General features: G+C 39.5%; 1 protein-coding gene and 1 long non-coding RNA gene across 2 annotated transcripts in view; both read right to left on the reverse strand.

Moving 5' to 3' along the window:
* Nucleotides 1-12,808, reverse strand: part of LOC134326237 (zinc finger protein 585A-like) — a gene marked incomplete at its 3' end in the record, with an annotated part of 120,426 nt that extends 107,618 nt beyond the window's left edge. The window contains exons 1-3 of the mRNA XM_063008414.1: nucleotides 12,767-12,808; nucleotides 11,854-12,058; nucleotides 4,419-6,420 (exon numbers count right to left, since the gene is read on the reverse strand). Coding sequence (XP_062864484.1) covers nucleotides 4,419-6,420; nucleotides 11,854-12,058; nucleotides 12,767-12,808 — 2,249 coding nt within the window. The remainder of the gene's footprint in view (nucleotides 1-4,418; nucleotides 6,421-11,853; nucleotides 12,059-12,766) is intronic.
* A 2,706-nt stretch (nucleotides 12,809-15,514) lies between these two features.
* Nucleotides 15,515-16,789, reverse strand: LOC134325946 (uncharacterized). Its single transcript, XR_010014421.1, has 2 exons — nucleotides 16,532-16,789; nucleotides 15,515-15,672 (listed from the first exon to the last, which is right to left on the reverse strand). It is a non-coding gene; the product is annotated as an uncharacterized LOC134325946 (long non-coding RNA).
* Between the last annotated feature and the right edge of the window lie 5,350 nt (nucleotides 16,790-22,139).

A 22,139-nucleotide genomic window follows, 5' to 3' on the forward strand; every position in this document is an offset into this window, starting at 1 on the left:
ATATTTACAATAATTACAAATAATTGCACCTGGGAGAAATATTGCACATTGTAATAATTTCCCATGGGGAAAAAAGTTAAACATTGTTATGAATAATTTAAAGCGAGTGTGTGATCTGCTTGGAGCAGTGCTGGTTATACAGTCTAACAGCAGCAGGAAGGAAGGACCTGCGGTACCGCTCCTTCCCACATTTGGGGTGAAGCAGCCTGTCACAGAAGGAGCTGCCCAGTGCTGCCAGAGTCTCATGTATGGGGTGGGAGTCGTTCTCCAGCATGGATGCCAGCTTGGCTAACATCCTTCTGTCTCCCACCACCTGCACTGGGTCTAAGGGGCTCCCCAGGACAGAGCCGGCCCTCTTAATGAGTTTGTCTAGTCTCTTCCTGTCCGCTGTAGAGATGCTGCTGCCCCAGCATACCACACTGTAAAAAAAGCAACTACGTTTCGTTAACCTGATTTGGGATTTTGAGTTACTGAAACAAGGAAATCTGAATTACTTAACATGAACAAGCAAAAACATGTTGTGCCAACAAGATTCTCCGAGTTAACAGAACAATCAATTTTCAGTTACACAATGCTGATTGTGTAATTGGCTGATTGCACATGCGCACTAAGGCACAAGGACAAACGCAGGGTTTCTAAGTCTGCAAACCAGGGGCTCATTTGGAACGGTGCTTCACATGCGGTTTCAGAAAGGTAAGTTATACAATATTTATTTACTTTTAATTTTTGCTAGATGTGGGTTGTGTTTATTGAAAATAATAATGCTTAATAATATAATGGGAAATAATAATGCTTATTTTACACATTCATGCATTTAGTTTGAGTTTAGGATTTATTTGGTAGCATAATGTTATTTACTTAAAGCTAATTATGAATCAAATAATATTCATTATTTGACTATTTTGTAAAAGAACAGTATACTCAAAAGTGGTTACAGGTGGAATTTTGTCATGGAAAAAGTTTTTTGAATCCCTGCTTCGATTTCGGAACTCTAGTGTGCATCGTTTGTATACTCAAAAATGGCTGCCCAGGCAGTAAGTGATCCAGGTACTTTATGCTTATTATGTATTCGAACACAAACCGCTCTCGCGTACTATTTAGTATGGAAGTATGCGATTTCCGTTGTACGTTACCGTTTTGTATAATTATCATTACAACTCAAATTAAAAAAATAGTAAAATAGTACAGTAAAATAGTCGGCGCTCAGCCAAGGTACTTAATTTCAGTAAAAAATACCAATTTATCAAAATTACAAACGTCATTTGATTTGTTCAGAGGATGATGAGAAATGTCTTGCATGATGGTAAAATAATACAGTTTATCCTGTTTAAGTGTGGGTTATGCATGATGGGATATACTGTAGATGTGATGTTTTTAGCATTAATTACGTAATCAAAATATATTTAAGATATAAGACTTATTTTTTCATATTTTCAGAATGTGTATGTACATGTACAGAATAACAGCCCATTTTGATGCATACATGTCAGTTATAATAGAGCTATAATGAAATTGTCTCTCCATCAGCTTCATGTGTGGTTAGGAAGATTTGTTGGCTGTCTGAAAACAACTTGATGGAGGAGGTATGTACATATTAATTTACGTATTTATATTTGGCTTAAAAACAAATGTCAATAATTCATGCATACATTTTTAGATAGAAATAAATTTAATTTATAATTAAATAATATAATAATTAATTAAAAACACAGCCATGTGTGTCTAAACTGTAACTGGCACTGTAACTAATAATGCTTAGTACAGTAATCATTGGTGTGAGATAATACTGTAAGTTCATGGCAGTTCTAATCCCTTAAAACCCCTGACCATGATTTGGATCCACACTTCATACAGTATATGCACATTTAGTTCAAAAGGAGTTACCAGATGGTACATAATTATTCAAGAATAATACATTCTTAGATGTATTAATTATTAATTAATTAGTGGTTCACTAATTATTTATTTTAATTAATGATTACAATTAAACCATTATATTCTAATATAAAAATGAAAGTGATGTTTCTTGTTTTTTAGGTTCATGTGATAGGGCTGCATGCAATGTAAGGTTTGCAATTTCACCAGCTCAAGCCAAGATGTCCTTCAGAGACACTATCGACTTCATCATGGGAGACTTTCCTACTGGCCTTGTATTCATACAGACTGTGTGTGTGTCTTCAGAACACCAGGTGCCTTAAGATCACATCTTTCCAGATCCCATCGCAACAGTACTTCAGTTCATCACAAACTCTTAACATTTTTGTGTAGATCCTGTGATTTTCAAGAAATCTGTACTGACAAACAGTTTTTTACTCATCTTGGAAACCATCTTAAAAATCGTGAAACAGTTCAGTGTCCCTATGTTGGATGTGGATTTAAAACAAACAACTGTCCAACTTTTAGCTCTCATCGAAGCAGAATCCACAAAAAAACACACCGTTAGAGATTTTCAAACTATAATATGTGTGAATTCTGAAGACCTAGACACTGTAGATGAAGTGGCATGTTCCTTACAGACTGCTTTGAGACCAGTGTCAGGTAAGTTAAGATTTAGTATTATTTCAGTGTTTTTGCAACAATAGTCACATTTTGTTTAATCACAGATTTTTAGCTTGGATCTTCATAGTAAATATGCTTTCATTTTTGTGTTTATTTTAAGACCTCTGACATTGTACCCCACAGGAAAAGTGCTGTGCTGGAAGGTCTGTGTTTTTTTTCTAAGAGAAGATCTCACAAGGTTATTCACGAAATGTCTGGTAAGTAGACGACATCAAGAAGCATGCCTGTGAGATAAGGGGCGGCACGGTGGTTTAGTGGGTAGCACTGTCGCCTCACAGCAAGAAGGTCCTGGGTTCAATCCCCAGGTGGGGCAGCCCGGGTCCTTTCTGTGCTGAGTTTGCATGTTCTCCCCTTGTCAGCGTGGGTTTCCTGTGGGGTCTCCGGTTTCCTCCCACAGTCCAAAGACATGCAAGTGAGGTGAATTGGAGACACTAATTTGTCCATGAGTGTGTTCAATGTGAACTGATGAATCTTGTGTAATGAGTAACTACCTGTTCTGTCATGAATGTAATCAAAGTGTAAAACATGACATTAAAAAATCCTAATAAACAGTTAATTTAATGTATTTCTGGGTTTACTCTGTCTCTTTCGTAGGGTACAGATCCTGAAGATGGGCAGACCAAAGGGTTATCTGTTGGTGTACTTGTAGTTTTGGAGAATGAGGTCTCTGTTGCAAGCTCAGCAAACATACAGAACATCGCCAGTGTTGAAGGAGACCATAATATTGGAGAATCTCTCGGACATATCTACAGGCTTGGCATACTTTTTTACCTTATCTATGTCCTGAACCTCTCTTATCCAAAAGAGCTTAAGTACACATTTGATGCCATTCAGAAGGTGTTCATGGAGCTGGTATCTGGATGCACACAACGTGTGCGCTCTCTTAAGAACAAACTTTTACTGTGAGCCATGTAACCATGGTCTGGAGTAAACAGAGCCAGCATTTCTGATACTCAAATCTAGATCCACTAAATGCATGAAGCTGTTTGTTGTATCCCTGAATCGATGAAGGATCTTTGAATAGGACACTGGTTTACAGCGCTTCAGATGTTAGCCCACTGTATTGTTCATTGTGTGGCAAGCAGTAGCCTAGTGGTTAGGGTACTGGACTAGTAACCAGAAGGTCGCTGGTTCAAGCCCCACCACTGCCAGGTTGCTGCTGTTGGCCTGTAATACAAAATCACATAGAATACAAAAAAACAATCGCATACTTCCATACTCAATAGTACGCGAGAGCAGTACACGAGAGCAGTTGGTATGTCCGAATACACAGTATACATAAAAAGGTACCCGAGAAGTACCTGGATGACCTACTTCTTGGGCAGCCATGTTCGCAACCCAGCATGTATCCCATAATGCAACTGTAGCTGCGAAGCGGAAGAAAAAACAAGAAATTGGGGAAAACGGAGAGTCCTCGGTTTAGATAAACAAAATAAAAATGTTATTATTGTGTACAACCCTAAATAACGTTATGATTAGCACAAAAAGACGATAAATGTCAAAAAATTTGGCAAGTGGGGCTTGTCTGTAACTATGGGGGTCTGTAACCATGGCGATATTACCTCATCACATCATTACTTGACGTTGGTAAGATGGCGGACGTAGTACGTAGGGGTGTTGTTACTTCTGTACTGAAAGCGCTGCGTACTTCCTCCAATCTAGTACAGACTCTGTTAGTATCTGATTCCGGAAGCAGATAATGGTTTTCTCCAGTGTGAATGCGCTGGTGTTTTTTGAGCTCACTCTTCATATTAAAACTCTTTACACACTGTGAGCACTGATACGCTTTCACTCCAGTGTGAATGCGCTGGTTTATTTTGAGATTACTCTGTCCATTAAAACTCTTTCCAGACTGTGACCACTGATGCAGTTTCTCTCCAGTGTGAATGCGCTGGTGTATCTTGAGAGCACTCAGGCACTTGAAGCTTCTCTCACACTGTGAGCACTGATACAGTTTATCTCCAGTGTGAATGCGCTGGTGTTTTTTGAGATTACTTTGTATATTAAAACTCTTTCCACACTGTGAGCACTGATATGGTTTCTCTCCAGTGTGAATGTACTGGTGTATTTTAAGCTTACTCTTTGTATTAAAACTCTTTCCACACTGTAAGCACTGATATGGTTTCTCTCCAGTGTGAATGCGCTTGTGTTTTTTGAGATAACTCTGTTGATTAAAACTCTTTCCACACTGTGAGCACTGATATGGTTTCTCTCCAGTGTGAATGTGCTGGTGTATCTTGAGTTTACTCTGTGTAATAAAACTCTTTCCACACTGTGAGCACTGATGCGGTTTCTCTCCAGTGTGAATGCGCTGGTGTATCTTGAGAGCACTCAGGCACTTGAAGCTTTTCTCACACTGTGAGCACTGATACGGTTTCTCTCCAGTGTGAATGCGCTGGTGTTTTTTGAGAGCACTCTGTCTATTAAAACTCTTTCCACACTGTGAGCACTGATACGGTTTCTCTCCAATGTGAATGCGCTGGTGTTGTTTGAGATTACTTTGTTTATTAAAACTCTTTCCACACTGTGAGCACTGATATGGTTTCTCTCCAGTGTGAATGCGCAAGTGTATTTTAAGCTCACTCTTTGTATTAAAACTCTTTCCACACTGTGAGCACTGATATGGTTTCTCTCCAGTGTGAATGCGCTTGTGTTTTTTGAGATAACTCTGTTGATTAAAACTCTTTCCACACTGTAAGCACTGATATGGTTTATCTCCAGTGTGAATCTGCTGGTGTATTTTGAGTTTACTCTGTGTAATAAAACTCTTTCCACACTGTGAGCACTGATATGGTTTATCTCCACTGTGAATGCGCTGGTGTATTTTAAACTCACTCTTTGTATTAAAACTCTTTCCACACTGTGAGCACTGATATGGTTTCTCTTCAGTGTGAATGCGCTGGTGTCTTTTCAGATCACTCTGTCCATGAAAACTCTTTCCACACTGTGAGCACTGATATGGTTTCTCTCCAGTGTGAATGCGCTGGTGTCTTTTCAGATGACTCTGTACATTAAAACTCTTTCCACACTGTGAGCACTGATATGGTTTCTCTCCACTGTGAATGCACTGGTGTATTTTGAGCTCACTCTTTGTATTAAAACTCTTTTCACACTGTGAGCACTGATATGGTTTCTCTCCAGTGTGAATGCGCTGGTGTTTTTTGAGATTACTCTGTTGATTAAAACCCTTTCCACACTGTGAGCACTGATACGGTTTCTCTCCACTGTGAATGTGCTTGTGTGTTTTGAGAGCACTCTGTGTATTAAAACCCTTTCCACACTGTGAGCACTGATATGGTTTCTCTCCAGTGTGAATGTGCTGGTGTCTTTTCAGAGCACTCTGTGTATTAAAACTATTTCCACACTGTGAGCACTGATACGGTTTCTCTCCAGTGTGAACGCGCTGGTGTATTTTAAGCACACTCTTTGTATTAAAACTCTTTCCACACTGTGAGCACTGATAAGGTTTCTCTCCAGTGTGAATGCGCTGGTGTATTCTGAGATTACCCTGTTGATTAAAACTCTTCCCACACTGTGAACACTGATATGGTTTCTTTCCAGTGTGAATGCACTGGTGGATTTTGAGTTTACTCTGTGTAATAAAACTCTTCCCACACTGGGAGCACTGATACGGTTTCTTTCCAGTGTGAATGCGCTGGTGTATTTTAAGAGCACTCAGGCACCTGAAGCTCTTCCCACACTGTGAGCAGACGTTTCCTTCTTCCTGTGTGGGACTGAGAGAGGTGTTAATGCTGACAGTACCAGAGGACGTTTGCTGATTACTGGAGCTTCTGGTGGGCGTCAGATCCTCATGTTCAGTCTTAATCTTCACCAGAGTCTCATATTTATCATGGTTGCAGCTCTTGATGTGATTGTGGAGCTGATTTTGGGTTGTAGAGGAACGTGGACACAAGGAGCAGCAGAAATCCTTGTTCAGTTCTGAAGCAGAAAATAATCAAATACATTTATAACATTATAAATAATCAAATACATTTATAACATCATAAATAATCAAATACATTTATAACATTATAAATAATCAAATACATTTATAACATTATAAATAATCAAATACATTTATAACATTATAAATAATAAATACATTTATAACATTATAAATAATCAAATACATTTATAACATTATAAATAATCAAATACATCTATAACATTATAAATAATCAAATACATCTATAACATTATAAATAATCAAATACATTTATAACATTATAAATAATAAATACATTTATAACATTATAAATAATAATATACATTTATAACATTATAAATAATCAAATACATTTATAACATTATAAATAATCAAATACATTTATAACATCATAAATAATCAAATACATTTATAACATTATAAATAATAAATACATTTATAACATTATAAATAATCAAATACATTTATAACATTATAAATAATCATATACATTTATAACATTATAAATAATCAAATACATTTATAACATTATAAATAATCAAATACATTTATAACATTATAAATAATCAAATACATTTATAACATTATAAATAATCAAATACATTTATAACATTATAAATAATCAAATACATTTATAACATTATAAATAATCTAATACATTTAAAACATTATAAATAATAAATACATGTATAACATTATAAATAATCAAATACATTTATAACATTATAAATAATCAAATACATTTATAACATTATAAATAATCAAATACATTTATGACATTATAAATAATCAAATACATTTATGACATTATAAATAATCAAATACATTTATAACATTATAAATAATCAAATACATTTATAACATTATAAATAATCATATACATTTATAACATTATAAATAATAAATACATGTATAACATTATAAATAATCAAATACATTCATAACATTATAAATAATAAATACATTTATAACATTATAAATAATCAAATACATTTATAACATTATAAATAATCAAATACATTTATAACATTATAAATAATAAATACATGTATAACATTATAAATATTCAAATACATTTATAACATTATAAATAATCAAATACATTTATAACATTATAAATAATCAAATACATTTATAACATTATAAATAATCAAATACATTCATAACATTATAAATAATAAATACATTTATAACATTATAAATAATCAAATACATTTATAACATTATAAATAATCAAATACATTTATAACATTATAAATAATCAAATACATTTATAACATTATAAATAATAAATACTGTTAGTAATTGTTAAACTGAGATCTGATGCTAAAGTCCTGTAACGTGATTCATCCTGCATTCATCATTTCCTGCTCACACTGATCTGCATGAGCACAATACAAGCTTTCACTGTATGATGCTTCATCCCAGGTTCCTCTGATTCTATTCAATCCAAATCTTATTTTACTCAAGATAAAAAATATCTTACTGAGTTCATCTTTATCTTCAGGTTCTTCCTTCTTCACAGGCTTCATCTGGAAACCTCCACACTGTTGGTCCTCTGGGGTGAGGTGTTCCTCAGAGGTGACGTGTTCCACAGGGATCGAGGTTCCTTCACCTGAAATTTCTTTGTTTTGTGAAAGAAAAGAAATAAGTTTGTTATTGTTGGTAGTAACGACCAACTTCTTTATTAAGCACTTAAGTTAGAACTAACAGACACGTACTTCTATACTATCTGTCAAAAAACACGACCTATAAACCTTTGTTCAAACAGGGTTTCAGCAGATTTAATAATAATAATAACAATACAACCCCAAATCAGAAAAAGTTGGGACAGTATGGAAAAAGTGAATAATAATATAAACACAGACTTTGACTTTTATTTGATGTCAGACAGGATGAAGCTGAGATGTTTCATCTTTTATCTGCTCAACTTCCTTTCATTTATTAATAAACATCCATTCCTGCATTTCAGGCCTGCAACACTTTCTAAAAAAAGGAGGAGAGTTAAGATCTGGATGGAAGGTGCAGACTCATCTCTCCAGGACCATCAGCACAAACAGTCACGTATATATTGAATATATCAGCTTATATACTCGACTTTATTTCTTCTCATTCATTACCCAATCATTCAGCCACTTGTATTCACCTGGCATTACTCTGTAATTATATACTAGTGTAAACACGGTACAGTCAGCATGATCTGTTTAATCTTCTTTATCTTAAAGAAGATATCTTCTTTATCTTTGTCTCCTCATTTCACTCACCTGCTCACTTATGCACTAAATATACAAAAATATTACAAGACATTCAGACACGACCAAATTAGGAGAAATGATTTTGCTCAAGTCTTACTGAGTTCATCTTTATCTTCAGGTTCTTCTTTCTTCACAGGCTTCATCTGGAAACCTCCACACTGTTGGTCCTCTGAGAAGAGCAGTTCCACAGAAGCCACAAGTTCTGCAGGGATTAAAGTGACTTCACCTGAAATTCATCAATATGAGAAGAAGAATCTCAACAACTGGAGGAAACTGAAGGTTGTGGGTTTGGTTCCTAATAGGGATGTCCCGATCCGATCTTACAGATCGGGATCGGGGCCGATCAAGGCATTTTTAACTGATTGGAAATCGGCTTTAGTAATGCCGATCATAACCCGATCTTTTGTCCATGCATGTCCGCTGTGTGGAAATACTTTAAATTGGAAAGTGAAACGAGTCCAACAGCGGTGTAATGTCTGTAATGCGAGCGTTTCACGAGGCGGTAGGAGCAGAGCTGCGTTCATTACTGTAGAATTTTACTGTTTATATGGTGTGTGAGTCGAGGATCACTCCGGTTTACAAAACAATAACTTTTAATCCGAGTATGAAAACTTCAGGACCAGAACATACAGCTTTTACGAGTTTACGTGTTACAAGACTGAACGACATCTCAGTATCAAGCTCTCTGATTGGCTTAGTTATGTAACCGAGCGTCGTAGCGATGCACTCGTTTAATAAAGAAATAAAATACACGGTATATTCACTAATTGTCGGGAGCAAAACACTTTATTAACTTCTTCTGTTCCGAATAGCGGACAGCCAGAGCCGAGCATGCTATCCCATGCACTATGGAAGCCCCAAAGGGTCAAAACACACTCACTTTGCGTAGAAACGTCCATCAATCCATTGTCACAATACAAGCACTTTAGGAACTGGCTTTCCTTCATAACAAAAGAGTGACTTTCCATTTTATTTTGGTATTCAGGTTTTACTGTAATGCTGTTAAGTAACTTATTTGTTTTTTATATTCAAGTTAAGCTGCTACACCACTTTTGAGTGGAGATTTTTGTTCATTTTTAGTGTATCACTGCATTAAACAGAATTATGTTCTTTGAATATAAAGTTCAAAGTGAAACTGTAATTATCTCACTTCATTTTTACTACAATGCTGCACTAGGTTTGTTTACTTTTATTTTGTAAAAGAACATTAAGCAATAGTTTGGATGCAGGCAATTTTTTTCCTACAGCACTGCAGAGCTATTCAGTTGTTAAACATGTACATTGGATTAATTTGAATAACTGTAATGTACTTGAAGTGTTATCTAGTTCTTATCTAGACAATATCTACAAAATACAAGTATCGGTTTGAGAATCGGTATCGGATCGGGATCAAAATTAAAGATCGGGATCGGGATCAAGTACAAAAAAACGTGATCGGGACATCCCTAGTTCCTAATCATAAATAAATCCTAGTTAGATTAAAACTTAAATCCAGACTGGAGTGTAGCAGCTGTACTGTACTACTGTACTGTACTACACTAAACTGTACCATACTGTACTGTATAATACTGTACTGTACCACACTGTACTGTACTACACTAAACTGTACCATACTGTACTGTATAATACTGTACTGTACCATACTGTACTGTACTACACTAAACTGTACCATACTGTACTGTATAATACTGTACTGTACTACTGTACTGTACTACACTAAACTGTACCATACTGTACTGTACCATACTGTACTGTACCATACCGTCTGGTGAAAAAGTGGCATCATGCTCTGTATTTACTTACAGAAAAAATCATCATCATCATCATCATCATCCTCCTTTTGTATTATTTTATTCTGGAATTCTTCATGTTGTAGATCCACAGTGGTGACGTCTCCCTCTTCTGCTGACTGCATTATTAAAGATCTAATAGACAGACAGACAGACTATTCAACTATAAACAAAGTTCAACTATAAACTAATTTCAACTGTAAACAAAGTTCAACTATAAACAAAGTTCAACTATAAACAAAGTTTAAAAATATCACGTGTTTATATAAAACTGTGAGATTTAATCATGATCGGTTGGATCGGTTCAATGAATCGGTTCATCAGTACTGAATCATGTGTGATGCTAACAGTTAGCGGAGCAGCTAATAGTTTGTTTGTTTAAATAAAACTGGAGTTAAAGCTCCTCAAATCCTCACAGTGATGTTTTATTATGAACTCTAGTTTTATTATTAATTAGAATGTGGTTATAATGAAATATAAGGGTTATAATTAAATACATATTTTACTTACAGATGAGGCTCTACAGTACAAACACAGCAGCTTCTTGTTCTTCTTATGATGTTTAATGGCGGTTGGCAGAACAACTTAAGACGCACCAGCGTCACCAACTGGACTGGAGTTGAACAGCAGCTTAGCAGTAAAACATCTTCATTAGCACATCTGTATCAGTGATGTGCGATAATGCAAAATTTGATATCGATCCGATACCAAGTAAATACAGGGCCAGTATCGCCGATATCGATCCGATACTGATACTTTGTACTTACTTTCATGTAGGGAAGAGCAGTGTATCATGATTTATGAGGTGAATGTATCATCAATTTGCTTTGACTAATAAATGATTTTGTGTTTATTAGTTCATCATGTGCAGTAAAAACCCACTACAGTTTATAGGTGAATATAAAGTAATTTTATTAATGTAATAAACTAATGAAGTCTGGGGTTTTTGTTGAGAAACAATTATATAATAAGAAACATAATTCCCCCTCTCATTGTACATGTAAGGGGGTTGAAAATGGTAGTAAAGGGTAACCAACATCCCTTCTACACTTTAGTAATTCTTATTGGGTTTTAGGGGTAGCTATTTTCTTTGTGTGCTTTTACATTTTTCATCCTTTCTTTCGGTTGGGTTTTTTTCTTAATAAACTTAGTTTTAAAAAAACAATCAGTTTAACAGACTAAACTATTGAGAGTAACGGCACCAGACCAGCAGAGGGCGCACCTTACAAGGAGAACGGCCGTGTGTACAAAGCTGTGAGCGTGGAAGCAGTGCTCAGAACGCCAGAGCTTTGCACACGCTAACTTCTGTGTCCGTCTCTCTCTTGTAAGGAATCGGATGTTTGTACCGTGCCCAGGTTTCCCCTAGGCCTGAGGCCGGTAACAATTGGGGGCTCATCCGGGATTGCTGTGCTGGGATCCAGGGACTGCACTGTGGGAGCAGCCAGCTGGGGTGTGCGTCGTCCAGAGTGGTAGTTGGATCCATTGAAATGGCAGAACCACGGCAAGTGCTTTTGTGGGAAATACACAAGAGACTTCCATTGCTTAATGCAACGCAACTTTATAAACTAGCCGCTTCTCTAGAAGAAGAAGAGCATCGTGAACTGTGTAAATTCTCTGAGGCTCAACTGTTCTACTACATCATAGACTATATGAAAAGTGAAAAGATCTTGACATTAGAAGATGAAGGGATGGCTTGTCTGCTATCTTTGAATGATGACATCACTGAACTATTGGGAATTAGAGACTCTAGTACTCAGTCCAGCCCTTCACCTCAGGGACAGGGCTCTGCAACAACAGCAACCAGAAGAGGAAGTTTGGTTCATCTACATGAAACCACCATCCCCACAGATAGTGGTAATTTAAACAGGGATTCTGGGGGGATGGGGAATATGCAAGTACAGGCTACCACTCAGGTTGTTAAAATTAGTGATGTTGCAGCGTTCTTACCCAGGAGAGAGTTTAAAATTCAAGGTGGTCAGCTCTCTGACTCTGGTTCTGAGGTCCCCTTCACACAGCTGTGTAAACAGATTGAGGAGGCAGTGTGTGATGGGTTCACAGACTCAGAGGTGATCAGAGCAGTGCTTAAAGTAACTAAAGGTGGTAATTTTAAAGAGTTATTAACCAATAAAGATTGTCATGTCCATAAAATGTTGTGTTGTATATGTATATGTATATATGTTTCTGTTCCAGGATCCAGTCCAGAGTCTACCTCCCACCCTCCTGGATCCAGATCCACCCCAGGTCTTCATCTCTGCCATTCACCTTTAAAAGGAGCTGAGGAGCCCCGCCTCTCTCTCTCTCTTTTGTTTGGAGCTTGTTGTGTGTGTTTGCCTTTTTGCCCATTGCCTTTTGCCTTTTGCTTGTTTAAATTTGCCTGTTGCCTATTGCCTTGTTGCCTGTGTATGACCATTTTACCTGTATTTGTGACTACTGAGAAAGCTTACTGATTTGGATTTAGATTGCTATGTAAATAATTCACTTGTATATAGCTATGTTGTTTGTACACCAGTGGTAGGGAGTGGCTGCCATTTTGTTTGTCATCTATGTTATGTGCTCTGTTTATGTTAGGTAGGGAGTTAGGGAAGTACTTTGTCTTTTATTTTAATTCTTCTTTTGTTTTAGGGAAGCTAGTTTTAGTGGGTACATTAGATAGTGTGTGTTTTGTTTGTTATTTTGGCCTGGGTCACTCCTGAAGGTATACTGGTTTGCTTTGTCTCACAATTGTAAATACACTTGGTTAAAACTTATTCTTGTGTTCGTTGTGGTCCATTTTTCCCTTATTTCACCATTTCTTAATGTGTTGCAGTCTCTAGACTAGGCCGTAACATAAATGGGGGCTCATCCGGGATCTATGAGTAGTTTTCTCTCTATTGTTAGAGTCTCTCCTAAATCGTTTCTCTGTTTAAACCAGATTGTGTAAGGTATGGAAAAATTTGATTTCACCCAGTTTACCCTTTTCCCTACGTGGGAACAGTTTGATCAGTGTCGAAAGGCTGATTTACTGCTTGTGGCTGACTTTTTCTCTGCTACCATATCTCGTCATGCTCCAAAACATGAGATTAAGCAGGAGTTGAGCACTCAGCTGGTTGAAAGGGGGATATTACCGGAAAAGGAAGAGTCTCTGGGTGTTGCTTCAAGTCCTTCCCTGGGTGCGGCAGCCACTGAGGTTGCAGACGCCCCAGTGGTGCGGACACGCATGGATCCCAGTAGCACTTTTTTCTCCGGGATTGACCCAATGCTGGCAATCCGGCTTAAGGAGTTGGAGCTGGAAATTAAAATCCAAGAGCGGGAGGCTGAGGGGTTGCGCCTAAAAGCAGTAAAGGTGGAGGCAGACAAGGAGGTGGAGTTGAAGCGGTTGAGCTTAGCAGGTAGCAGTCCTATTCCTCGACCACGGAGCAGGCTCTCTCCTGCGGCTCACATCCCAGCCCATATCGAAGTCTCGACACCTGCTGCACCACCGGTGCCCAGGCCCCGCTCCCCATTCCGTTCAACAGCTGTAAGTAGTGCTGCAACTTTTGATGTCAGTCGACAGGTTGTTTTGGTGCCTGCTTTCAGGGAAACTGAGGTGGATAATTATTTTTCAATTTTTGAAAGGATTGCTACTGCACTTAATTGGCCAAAAGACTTGTGGGCATTGTTATTACAGTGCAAATTAGTGGGAAAAGCTCAAGAGGTTTGTTCGTCACTTTCGTTGGAGCAAAGTTGGGATTACGATATAGTAAAAGGCACTATTCTTAGAGCATATGAATTGGTCCCTGAGGCTTATCGACAAAATTTTCGAAATTTATCAAGAAACCCCAGTCAAACGTTTGTAGAATTTGCTAGAGAAAAGACCACATTGTTTGAGAAATGGTGTGCAGCTAGTAACGTTACAACCTATGCTGAACTTAAAGAACTGGTGCTGTTAGAGGACTTTAAGAACAACTTGCCTGAGAAAATCGTTGTTTACCTAAATGAACAGAAAGTAACCAAAATGTCTGCTGCTGCTACCTTAGCTGAGGAATTTGTTTTGACTCATAAAACTGTGTTTTCAGCTCCTCAACGTAGTCACACCATAACGGTAAAATCTAGTAAGGCTGTTAGTTCTTCCCGATCCGATGCCCCTACTTCACCTGTGGAAACACGGGATTGCTTTTACTGCCATGAGAAAGGTCACATTATCAGCGGGTGCCCCACTTTGCAGCGTAAACGTGCTCGTTCAAACAGTTCTGTTAAAAAGGTCCATGCTTTGTCTACCTTGCCTTCTGAAGTTGGAGGTCGAGCAGAGATGGTTCCTTGCTCCACTATAGAACCTGTGTTTAAACCGTTTGTCATTAGTGGGGTTGTGTCACTATCAGAGGTTAGTGATGTTAAGAAGCCTATACAGATACTCCGGGATACAGGGGCTGCGCAGTCACTTATATTAGGTAGTGCACTGCCATTCTCTGATGAGTCCTATTGTGGTTCTGACGTTTTGGTACAAGGTATTGAACTTGGTGTGGTCAGAATTCCGTTGCATTCAGTGTTTTTGAAAACTGAAACTTTTGAGGGGTTTGTAAAAGTTGCTGTTCGGTCGGAATTACCAGTGGGTGGTATTTCCTTGATATTAGGTAATGACATAGCCGGAGGAAAAATGTTTGCTCTACCAGAGGTAGTAAATAAACCTGTGGAACATGCTGATCTTTCAAGGGAAGAAGCCTCAGCTCTGTTTCCTGTTTGTGTGTTAACTCGTGCCCAAGCACGAAAGTTTTCTGATATAATTGATTTGTCTGACTCATTTTTGGGTGAAAATAACTTAGACAAAGTGTCTAGTGTGATTCCTCCCACTAAAGTTAAGTATAAGTCTAATACCTCTGTCTCTTCTCCATTATCTGAGGAGGTCGCAGATACGGTAACTCGTACTGCACTAATCTCTGCCCAAAATGCTGATCAAACACTGGCTTCCTGTTTTCGTTTAACATTAGAAAAGACGAAGGACTCAGAAGGTCGTTCACAATACTTTATTAAGGATGGAGTATTGATGAGGTCCTGGTCTCCTGTAAGTTCAAGCAGTGAATGTGAGACTGTTAAACAGATTGTGGTTCCTCTTCCATACAGGTCCTTAGTTTTGTCTTTAGCTCATGATCACCATCTCTCTGGTCACCTAGGAATAAGGAAAACTGTTAATCGCATCATTCAGCATTTCTTTTGGCCTTCTCTTAAAACAGATGTGACTCGTTATTGTCGGTCCTGTCACACCTGCCAAATGGTTGGAAAACCGAATCAGTCTATTCCGCCGGCTCCACTTTATCCCATACCTGCTGTTGGAGAGCCATTTGAAAGATTACTAATTGATTGTGTAGGTCCTTTGCCAAAGACTCGCTCAGGAAACTGTTACCTTTTAACACTAATGTGTGCTGCTACCCGATTTCCAGAGGCTATTCCATTGCGCTCCATAAAGTCAAAGTCAGTGGTTAAGGCCTTAATTAAATTTTGTACAACCTTCGGTCTACCAAAATGCATTCAGTCGGATCAAGGTACCAATTTTATGTGTAAACTATTTGCACAAGTAACACGTGAACTACAAATTAAACATTCGGTCTCTAGTGCGTATCATCCTGAATCTCAGGGCGCACTTGAGCGCTTTCATCAAACCTTGAAAAATATGCTAAGAGCATATTGCTTTGAAACACAAAAGGATTGGGATGAGGGAGTACCCCTCCTTTTGTTTGCAATTAGGGACACAGTACAAGAATCCCTTGGGTTTAGCCCAAATGCTCTTGTTTTTGGACGGTCTGTCCGTGGCCCACTTAGAGTGCTTTATGAGCAGTGGCTATCCTCATCATCAACAGAAAGTGATAACCTTCAAATGTTTGTTACTAATCTCCGTGAACGTCTTTGCTTGGCCCGAAAAATTGCTAGTGAAAATCTGTGTTCTTCTCAAAAGAAAATGAAGGCTCACTTCGATATCAAGGCAGTCAGTCACACATTTAACATTGGGGATCGGGTCCTGGCACTTTTACCTGTTGCTGGTTCCGCTTTGCAAACCAGATTCTCCGGTCCCTATAAAATAATTGAAAAGCAAACTGACAGTAACTATATATTAGCAACTCCAGATCGCCGTAGTAAGACTCGCATATGTCATGTGAATTTGTTGAAACCCTACCTTGATCGCAGTTCCATTGATACGGGCGATCTTTCTGGGTCTTTGCCCTCACCTTCTTCGCCTAAGGTGTTAGCTGTCGCCTCAATATTGGAATATGCTCCTGAAAGTGATGACATTCATCCAGGTCGCAATATTGTTCCTTGCTCTCGTCTCCCTAACTCTGATGCTTTGTTGCGACTCTCTGAAAAACTGTCACACTTGCCTTTCGATGCTCAGTCTGAGATCAGATCTCTAATTAGTAAATTCCCGACACTGTTCTCCGATGTTCCATCCCGCACCTCGGTCTTGGAACATGACATTAATGTTGATGGACACTCGCCTATTAAACAACATCCCTACCGTGTTAACCCCTACAAACGTGCTCTCCTTAATGCTGAAACAGATTATTTAGTGGAAAACAATCTTGCGATCCCTAGTAATAGCCCATGGTGTTCCCCGTGCATACTGGTCCCGAAACAAGATAATACTTATCGATTTTGTACCGACTATAGGAAAGTAAACTCTGTGACGATTCCTGATTCATTTCCTCTTCCTCGACTAGAAGATTGTATTGACCGTATTGGTTCATCTGAAGTCATTAGTAAACTTGACCTTTTAAAAGGCTACTGGCAAGTTCCCCTTACGTCTCATGCTTCTGAGATCTCTGCTTTTGCTACACCAGATAAATTTCTTCAGTATACCGTAATGGCATTTGGTTTAAGAAACGCTCCAGCCACTTTTCAGCGACTAATGAATATAGTGTTAGGTGATGTACCAAACTGTGAAGCTTATCTGGATGATGTGGTTGTTTACTCAGATTCTTGGATGCACCATCTGAAATTACTAGAAACAATCTTTACCAAACTTAGAGATGCTAACCTGGTGCTGAACCTCGAAAAGTGTGAGTTTGGAAAAGGTGTGATAACCTACCTTGGAAAAACTGTTGGAAATGGTACTGTACGACCTCTTGATGCAAAGATCCAAGCTATTAGCTCCTTCCCAGCACCTAAAACAAAACGTGAGCTTAGACGCTTCTTGGGGATGACCGGTTATTATCGCTGTTTTTGTAGAAACTTTTCTGATGTGGTGTTGCCTCTTACTAACCTTTTAGGTAAGAATGTCCCGTTTGTCTGGTCCTCTGCTTGCAAATCTGCTTTTGATTCCTTGAAGGCTTTATTGAGTAGTTCTCCTGTTCTTGCCACACCTGATTTTGATAAGCCGTTTAAAATGGAAGTGGACGCTAGCAAAACGGGTGCCGGCGCTGTCCTATTACAAGAGGACAATCACCAAATTGATCATCCTATTTGTTATTTCTCTCGAAAATTCATCAAACACCAACTTGCTTATAGTACCATCGAAAAAGAGGCTTTAGCTCTTCTTCTCGCCTTGCAACATTTCGAGGTTTATTTAGGTAGTAGTTTGGTTCCCATCACAGTTTACACAGATCACAATCCCCTGGTTTTTCTTCAACGCATGTCAAACACAAACCAACGCCTTATGCGCTGGTCGCTAATTATTCAAGGTTTTAATTTGGTTATCCTTCACAAAAAGGGCTCTGAAAATATTGTAGCTGATGCCTTGTCACGTTGTTATGACCCTTGAATGAACTTTTGTAAAGTTCAACTTTATGGGGGGAGGTGTCATGTCCATAAAATGTTGTGTTGTATATGTATATGTATATATGTTTCTGTTCCAGGATCCAGTCCAGAGTCTACCTCCCACCCTCCTGGATCCAGATCCACCCCAGGTCTTCATCTCTGCCATTCACCTTTAAAAGGAGCTGAGGAGCCCCGCCTCTCTCTCTCTCTTTTGTTTGGAGCTTGTTGTGTGTGTTTGCCTTTTTGCCCATTGCCTTTTGCTTGTTTAAATTTGCCTGTTGCCTATTGCCTTGTTGCCTGTGTATGACCATTTTACCTGTATTTGTGACTACTGAGAAAGCTTACTGATTTGGATTTAGATTGCTATGTAAATAATTCACTTGTATATAGCTATGTTGTTTGTACACCAGTGGTAGGGAGTGGCTGCCATTTTGTTTGTCATCTATGTTATGTGCTCTGTTTATGTTAGGTAGGGAGTTAGGGAAGTACTTTGTCTTTTATTTTAATTCTTCTTTTGTTTTAGGGAAGCTAGTTTTAGTGGGTACATTAGATAGTGTGTGTTTTGTTTGTTATTTTGGCCTGGGTCACTCCTGAAGGTATACTGGTTTGCTTTGTCTCACAATTGTAAATACACTTGGTTAAAACTTATTCTTGTGTTCGTTGTGGTCCATTTTTCCCTTATTTCACCATTTCTTAATGTGTTGCAGTCTAACCTAGACTAGGCCGTAACAAGATGATCTAACAGTAGCTGAGCTAAAGACATTGCTTCGTGCTCATATTAGAGATAAAAGTAGCACAGAATTATTCCAAGAATTAAGTAATGCGAAACAGCAGGATAAAGAGACACCACAGCAGTTTGTGTATCGGTTAATGACTTTGAGACAACGTGTACTTCTGGCATCTAGTCATAATGATAAAGATTTTAACTATGACAAGGGGTTGGTGCAGGGGGTATTCTTACATTCTCTTTATCAGGGCCTTAATGAGAGAAACTGTGAAGTTAGGCGTAACTTAAAACCATGTCTTAGTGACCCTAAAGTGTTAGACAGTGTAATCTTGGATCAGGTCACTAAACTAGCCACAGAGGAAGCAGAGAGAGCTAAGCGTCTGGCTGTTTTAACTAGGCCTAAAGCAGCTATAGTATGTGCCACACAGCAACCTAGGGTGCCGGAACAACCAGCATTGTCCACATCAGAAGTGGAAGCCAATCGAGCTGCCATTCAACAGCTTACTGCTCAAGTGGTATCACTCACACAGAATGTGGAAAAGCTGGTGAAGTCTGGTCGGTTAGAACCACCTTGGGTCAACCCAGCACTACCAAACACCATCCAGTCCTCTCCTGCAGCCACTACCCAGTATTCAGTGCCCTACACTCAGTATTTCTCTCCCGCTACCCAACTGTTTGTACCACCAAACGTCACTCCACATGCACCATTGCCTAACACCTTGTTCAGACCATCCACTAGCACTCGGCGCCAGAATGTGAAAGGGAGATGTGGTGAATGTTTCCAGCGAGGACATCGTGCTGTGGCCTGTAGAAATTCATCACCGTCGGGAAACGAGGTGAGGTCATTGGGGCGGGACGCCCAGTGACTCAGCCCTCTTATCTGTCCCCTATCCAAGTGAAAGCTGCTGATGTTGGTCAAACAATCAAGGGTGTTGAGGCAACCAGCAGGAATGGATGGCGAACTGCCCAAGTTGTCGGAGGTAAATGTTTAGTTTCATGCATGACCAACGGAGTCAAGACACAAATGCTGTTGGACACTGGTGCTCAAGTGAGTATAGTTGGAAAGGAGTGGGTCAAATCCATGCTGCCAGATGTAGAAGTCAAGTCATTGGATGTCTTATTGTCTGAACCCCTGTATGTGACTGCTGCTAATGGTTCTCATATCCCATTTGATGGTTGGATCGAAGTAGACCTGGAGATTCTGAGCCGAGGCCAAGGCAGGCATTCTATCCGGGTTCCATTTTTAGTGTCTCAAAGTAGTCTCGATTGTCCACTGCTGGGGATAAATGTGATTGGGGAACTGATTAAAGGAAATGATGGAGCTGCTGATCCCCTAGGCTTAAGTGCCTTGGTAGGTGAAATACTGACCCTGGATGAGCAGGCTGCAAAGGTTGTCGCATCAGCTGCCCAGAAGTCTTGGACAGATGACTTATCCCATGGTTGTACTGTGAAAGTGGGAAAGCAAGGTATGTTGATCCAGCCAGGTCACCTTCAAACAGTTAGGTGCAGAGTGCGATCATTGCCCAAAGGAGGAGTGATGTGCTTTGAACCTACAGTAGAGGGAGGATGGCCTGAGGGACTGGAGACATGGCCAATGATCATCCAAGTACCACCAGGAGGCACCAAGTTTGTGGAGGTCCCTGTACAGAATGTCACAAAACACAGTGTGTATCTACCACAACGGACTGTGTTGGGTTGGGTAGAAGATGTGTGTGCCGTTTTACCGACCCAAGCCTATCAGCCACCTAAACAGCCGAAAACCCAGGTCAGTGCAGTCCAGCTGAACAGTAGCACCACTAACCACCCAGACTCTTCTGTTGATGGCAGATGGCATCCTCCTGTGGTCTTATCACATTTAGAGGCAGAAGAGCAGGCTGTAGTTAGACAAATGCTGTATGAAGAGTGTGATGTGTTCTCCAGAGATGATGGAGACATTGGATGTGTTCCCTCCCTAAAACTAAAAATACACTTGAGGGATGATATTCCTGTAAAAAAAAGTTACAACGCAGTACCAAAGCCATTGTACAATGAGGTGAAGGAGTATGTACAGACCTTGCTGGAGAGGGGCTGGATCACAAAATCAATGTCCTCATATTCCTCCCCTGTGGTTTGTGTTCGTAAGAAGGACTCCAGCTTGAGACTTTGTGTTGACTTTAGAGAATTGAATAAAAAGACTGTGCCAGACAGGCATCCTTTGCCCCGCATTCAGGACCTGTTGGATAATCTTGGCGGACATTCACGGTTCTCTATCTTAGACCAAGGGTCTGCCTACCACCAAGGGTTTGTGGATGAGGGGTTCCAACATTGGACAGCCTTCAGTACCCCATGGGGCCTCTACCAGTGGGTCCGAATACCGTTTGGACTGAGTAATGCACCAGCTGCATTCCAAAGGTGCATGGAGGGTGCCCTGGAAGGGTTGCGGGATGAATGTTGCACCCCCTACTTGGATGATGTTTTATGTTATTCCAAAACATTTGCTGACCATGTGGCTAAGCTGAAGCAGATCCTGGAAAGGCTGAGGGCTTGTGGAATTAAGTTGAGACCAACCAAATGTGAACTGTTCAGGCGCCAAGTACGGTATGTGGGCCGGTTAGTGTCAGGAGAAGGAGTGCAGATTGACCCAAAAGACCTGGAGGCAGTTAAACAGTTGGGAGAGAGAAGACCCGCCACAGTGGGGGAGGTAAGAGCTCTCCTGGGGTTTTTAAGTTATTACCGGTCGTTTATTCAAGATTTCTCTAGGCTTGCTCGGCCCCTGTTTGAGTTACTGCAGGGTTCTTCTGAAACACAGAAAACGTCAGCACCCAAGTCAGCCAAGGGTAAGAGTAATTCTCAGTTGCCCTCAAGGACTCGAGTACTGTGGACTGCAGAACATAGTGCCGTGGTAGAAACCGTAATCGAGAGACTGACCAGTCCTCCTGTGCTCGCTTACCCAGATTTTGACTTACCATTTGTCCTCCACACAGATGCATCAAACAAAGGTCTAGGAGCAGTGTTGTATCAGCAGCAGCAGGGCTGCTTAAGAGTGATTGCATATGGATCCCGGACACTTACGACTGCTGAGAAGAACTACCACCTTCACTCAGGCAAGCTGGAATTCCTAGCTTTAAAATGGGCTATCTGTGACAAATTCCGGGATTACTTGTATTATGCTCCTACGTTCA

This window comes from Trichomycterus rosablanca, chromosome 14, assembly GCF_030014385.1.
Source record: "Trichomycterus rosablanca isolate fTriRos1 chromosome 14, fTriRos1.hap1, whole genome shotgun sequence".
Classification (NCBI taxonomy): Eukaryota; Metazoa; Chordata; class Actinopteri; order Siluriformes; family Trichomycteridae; genus Trichomycterus; species Trichomycterus rosablanca.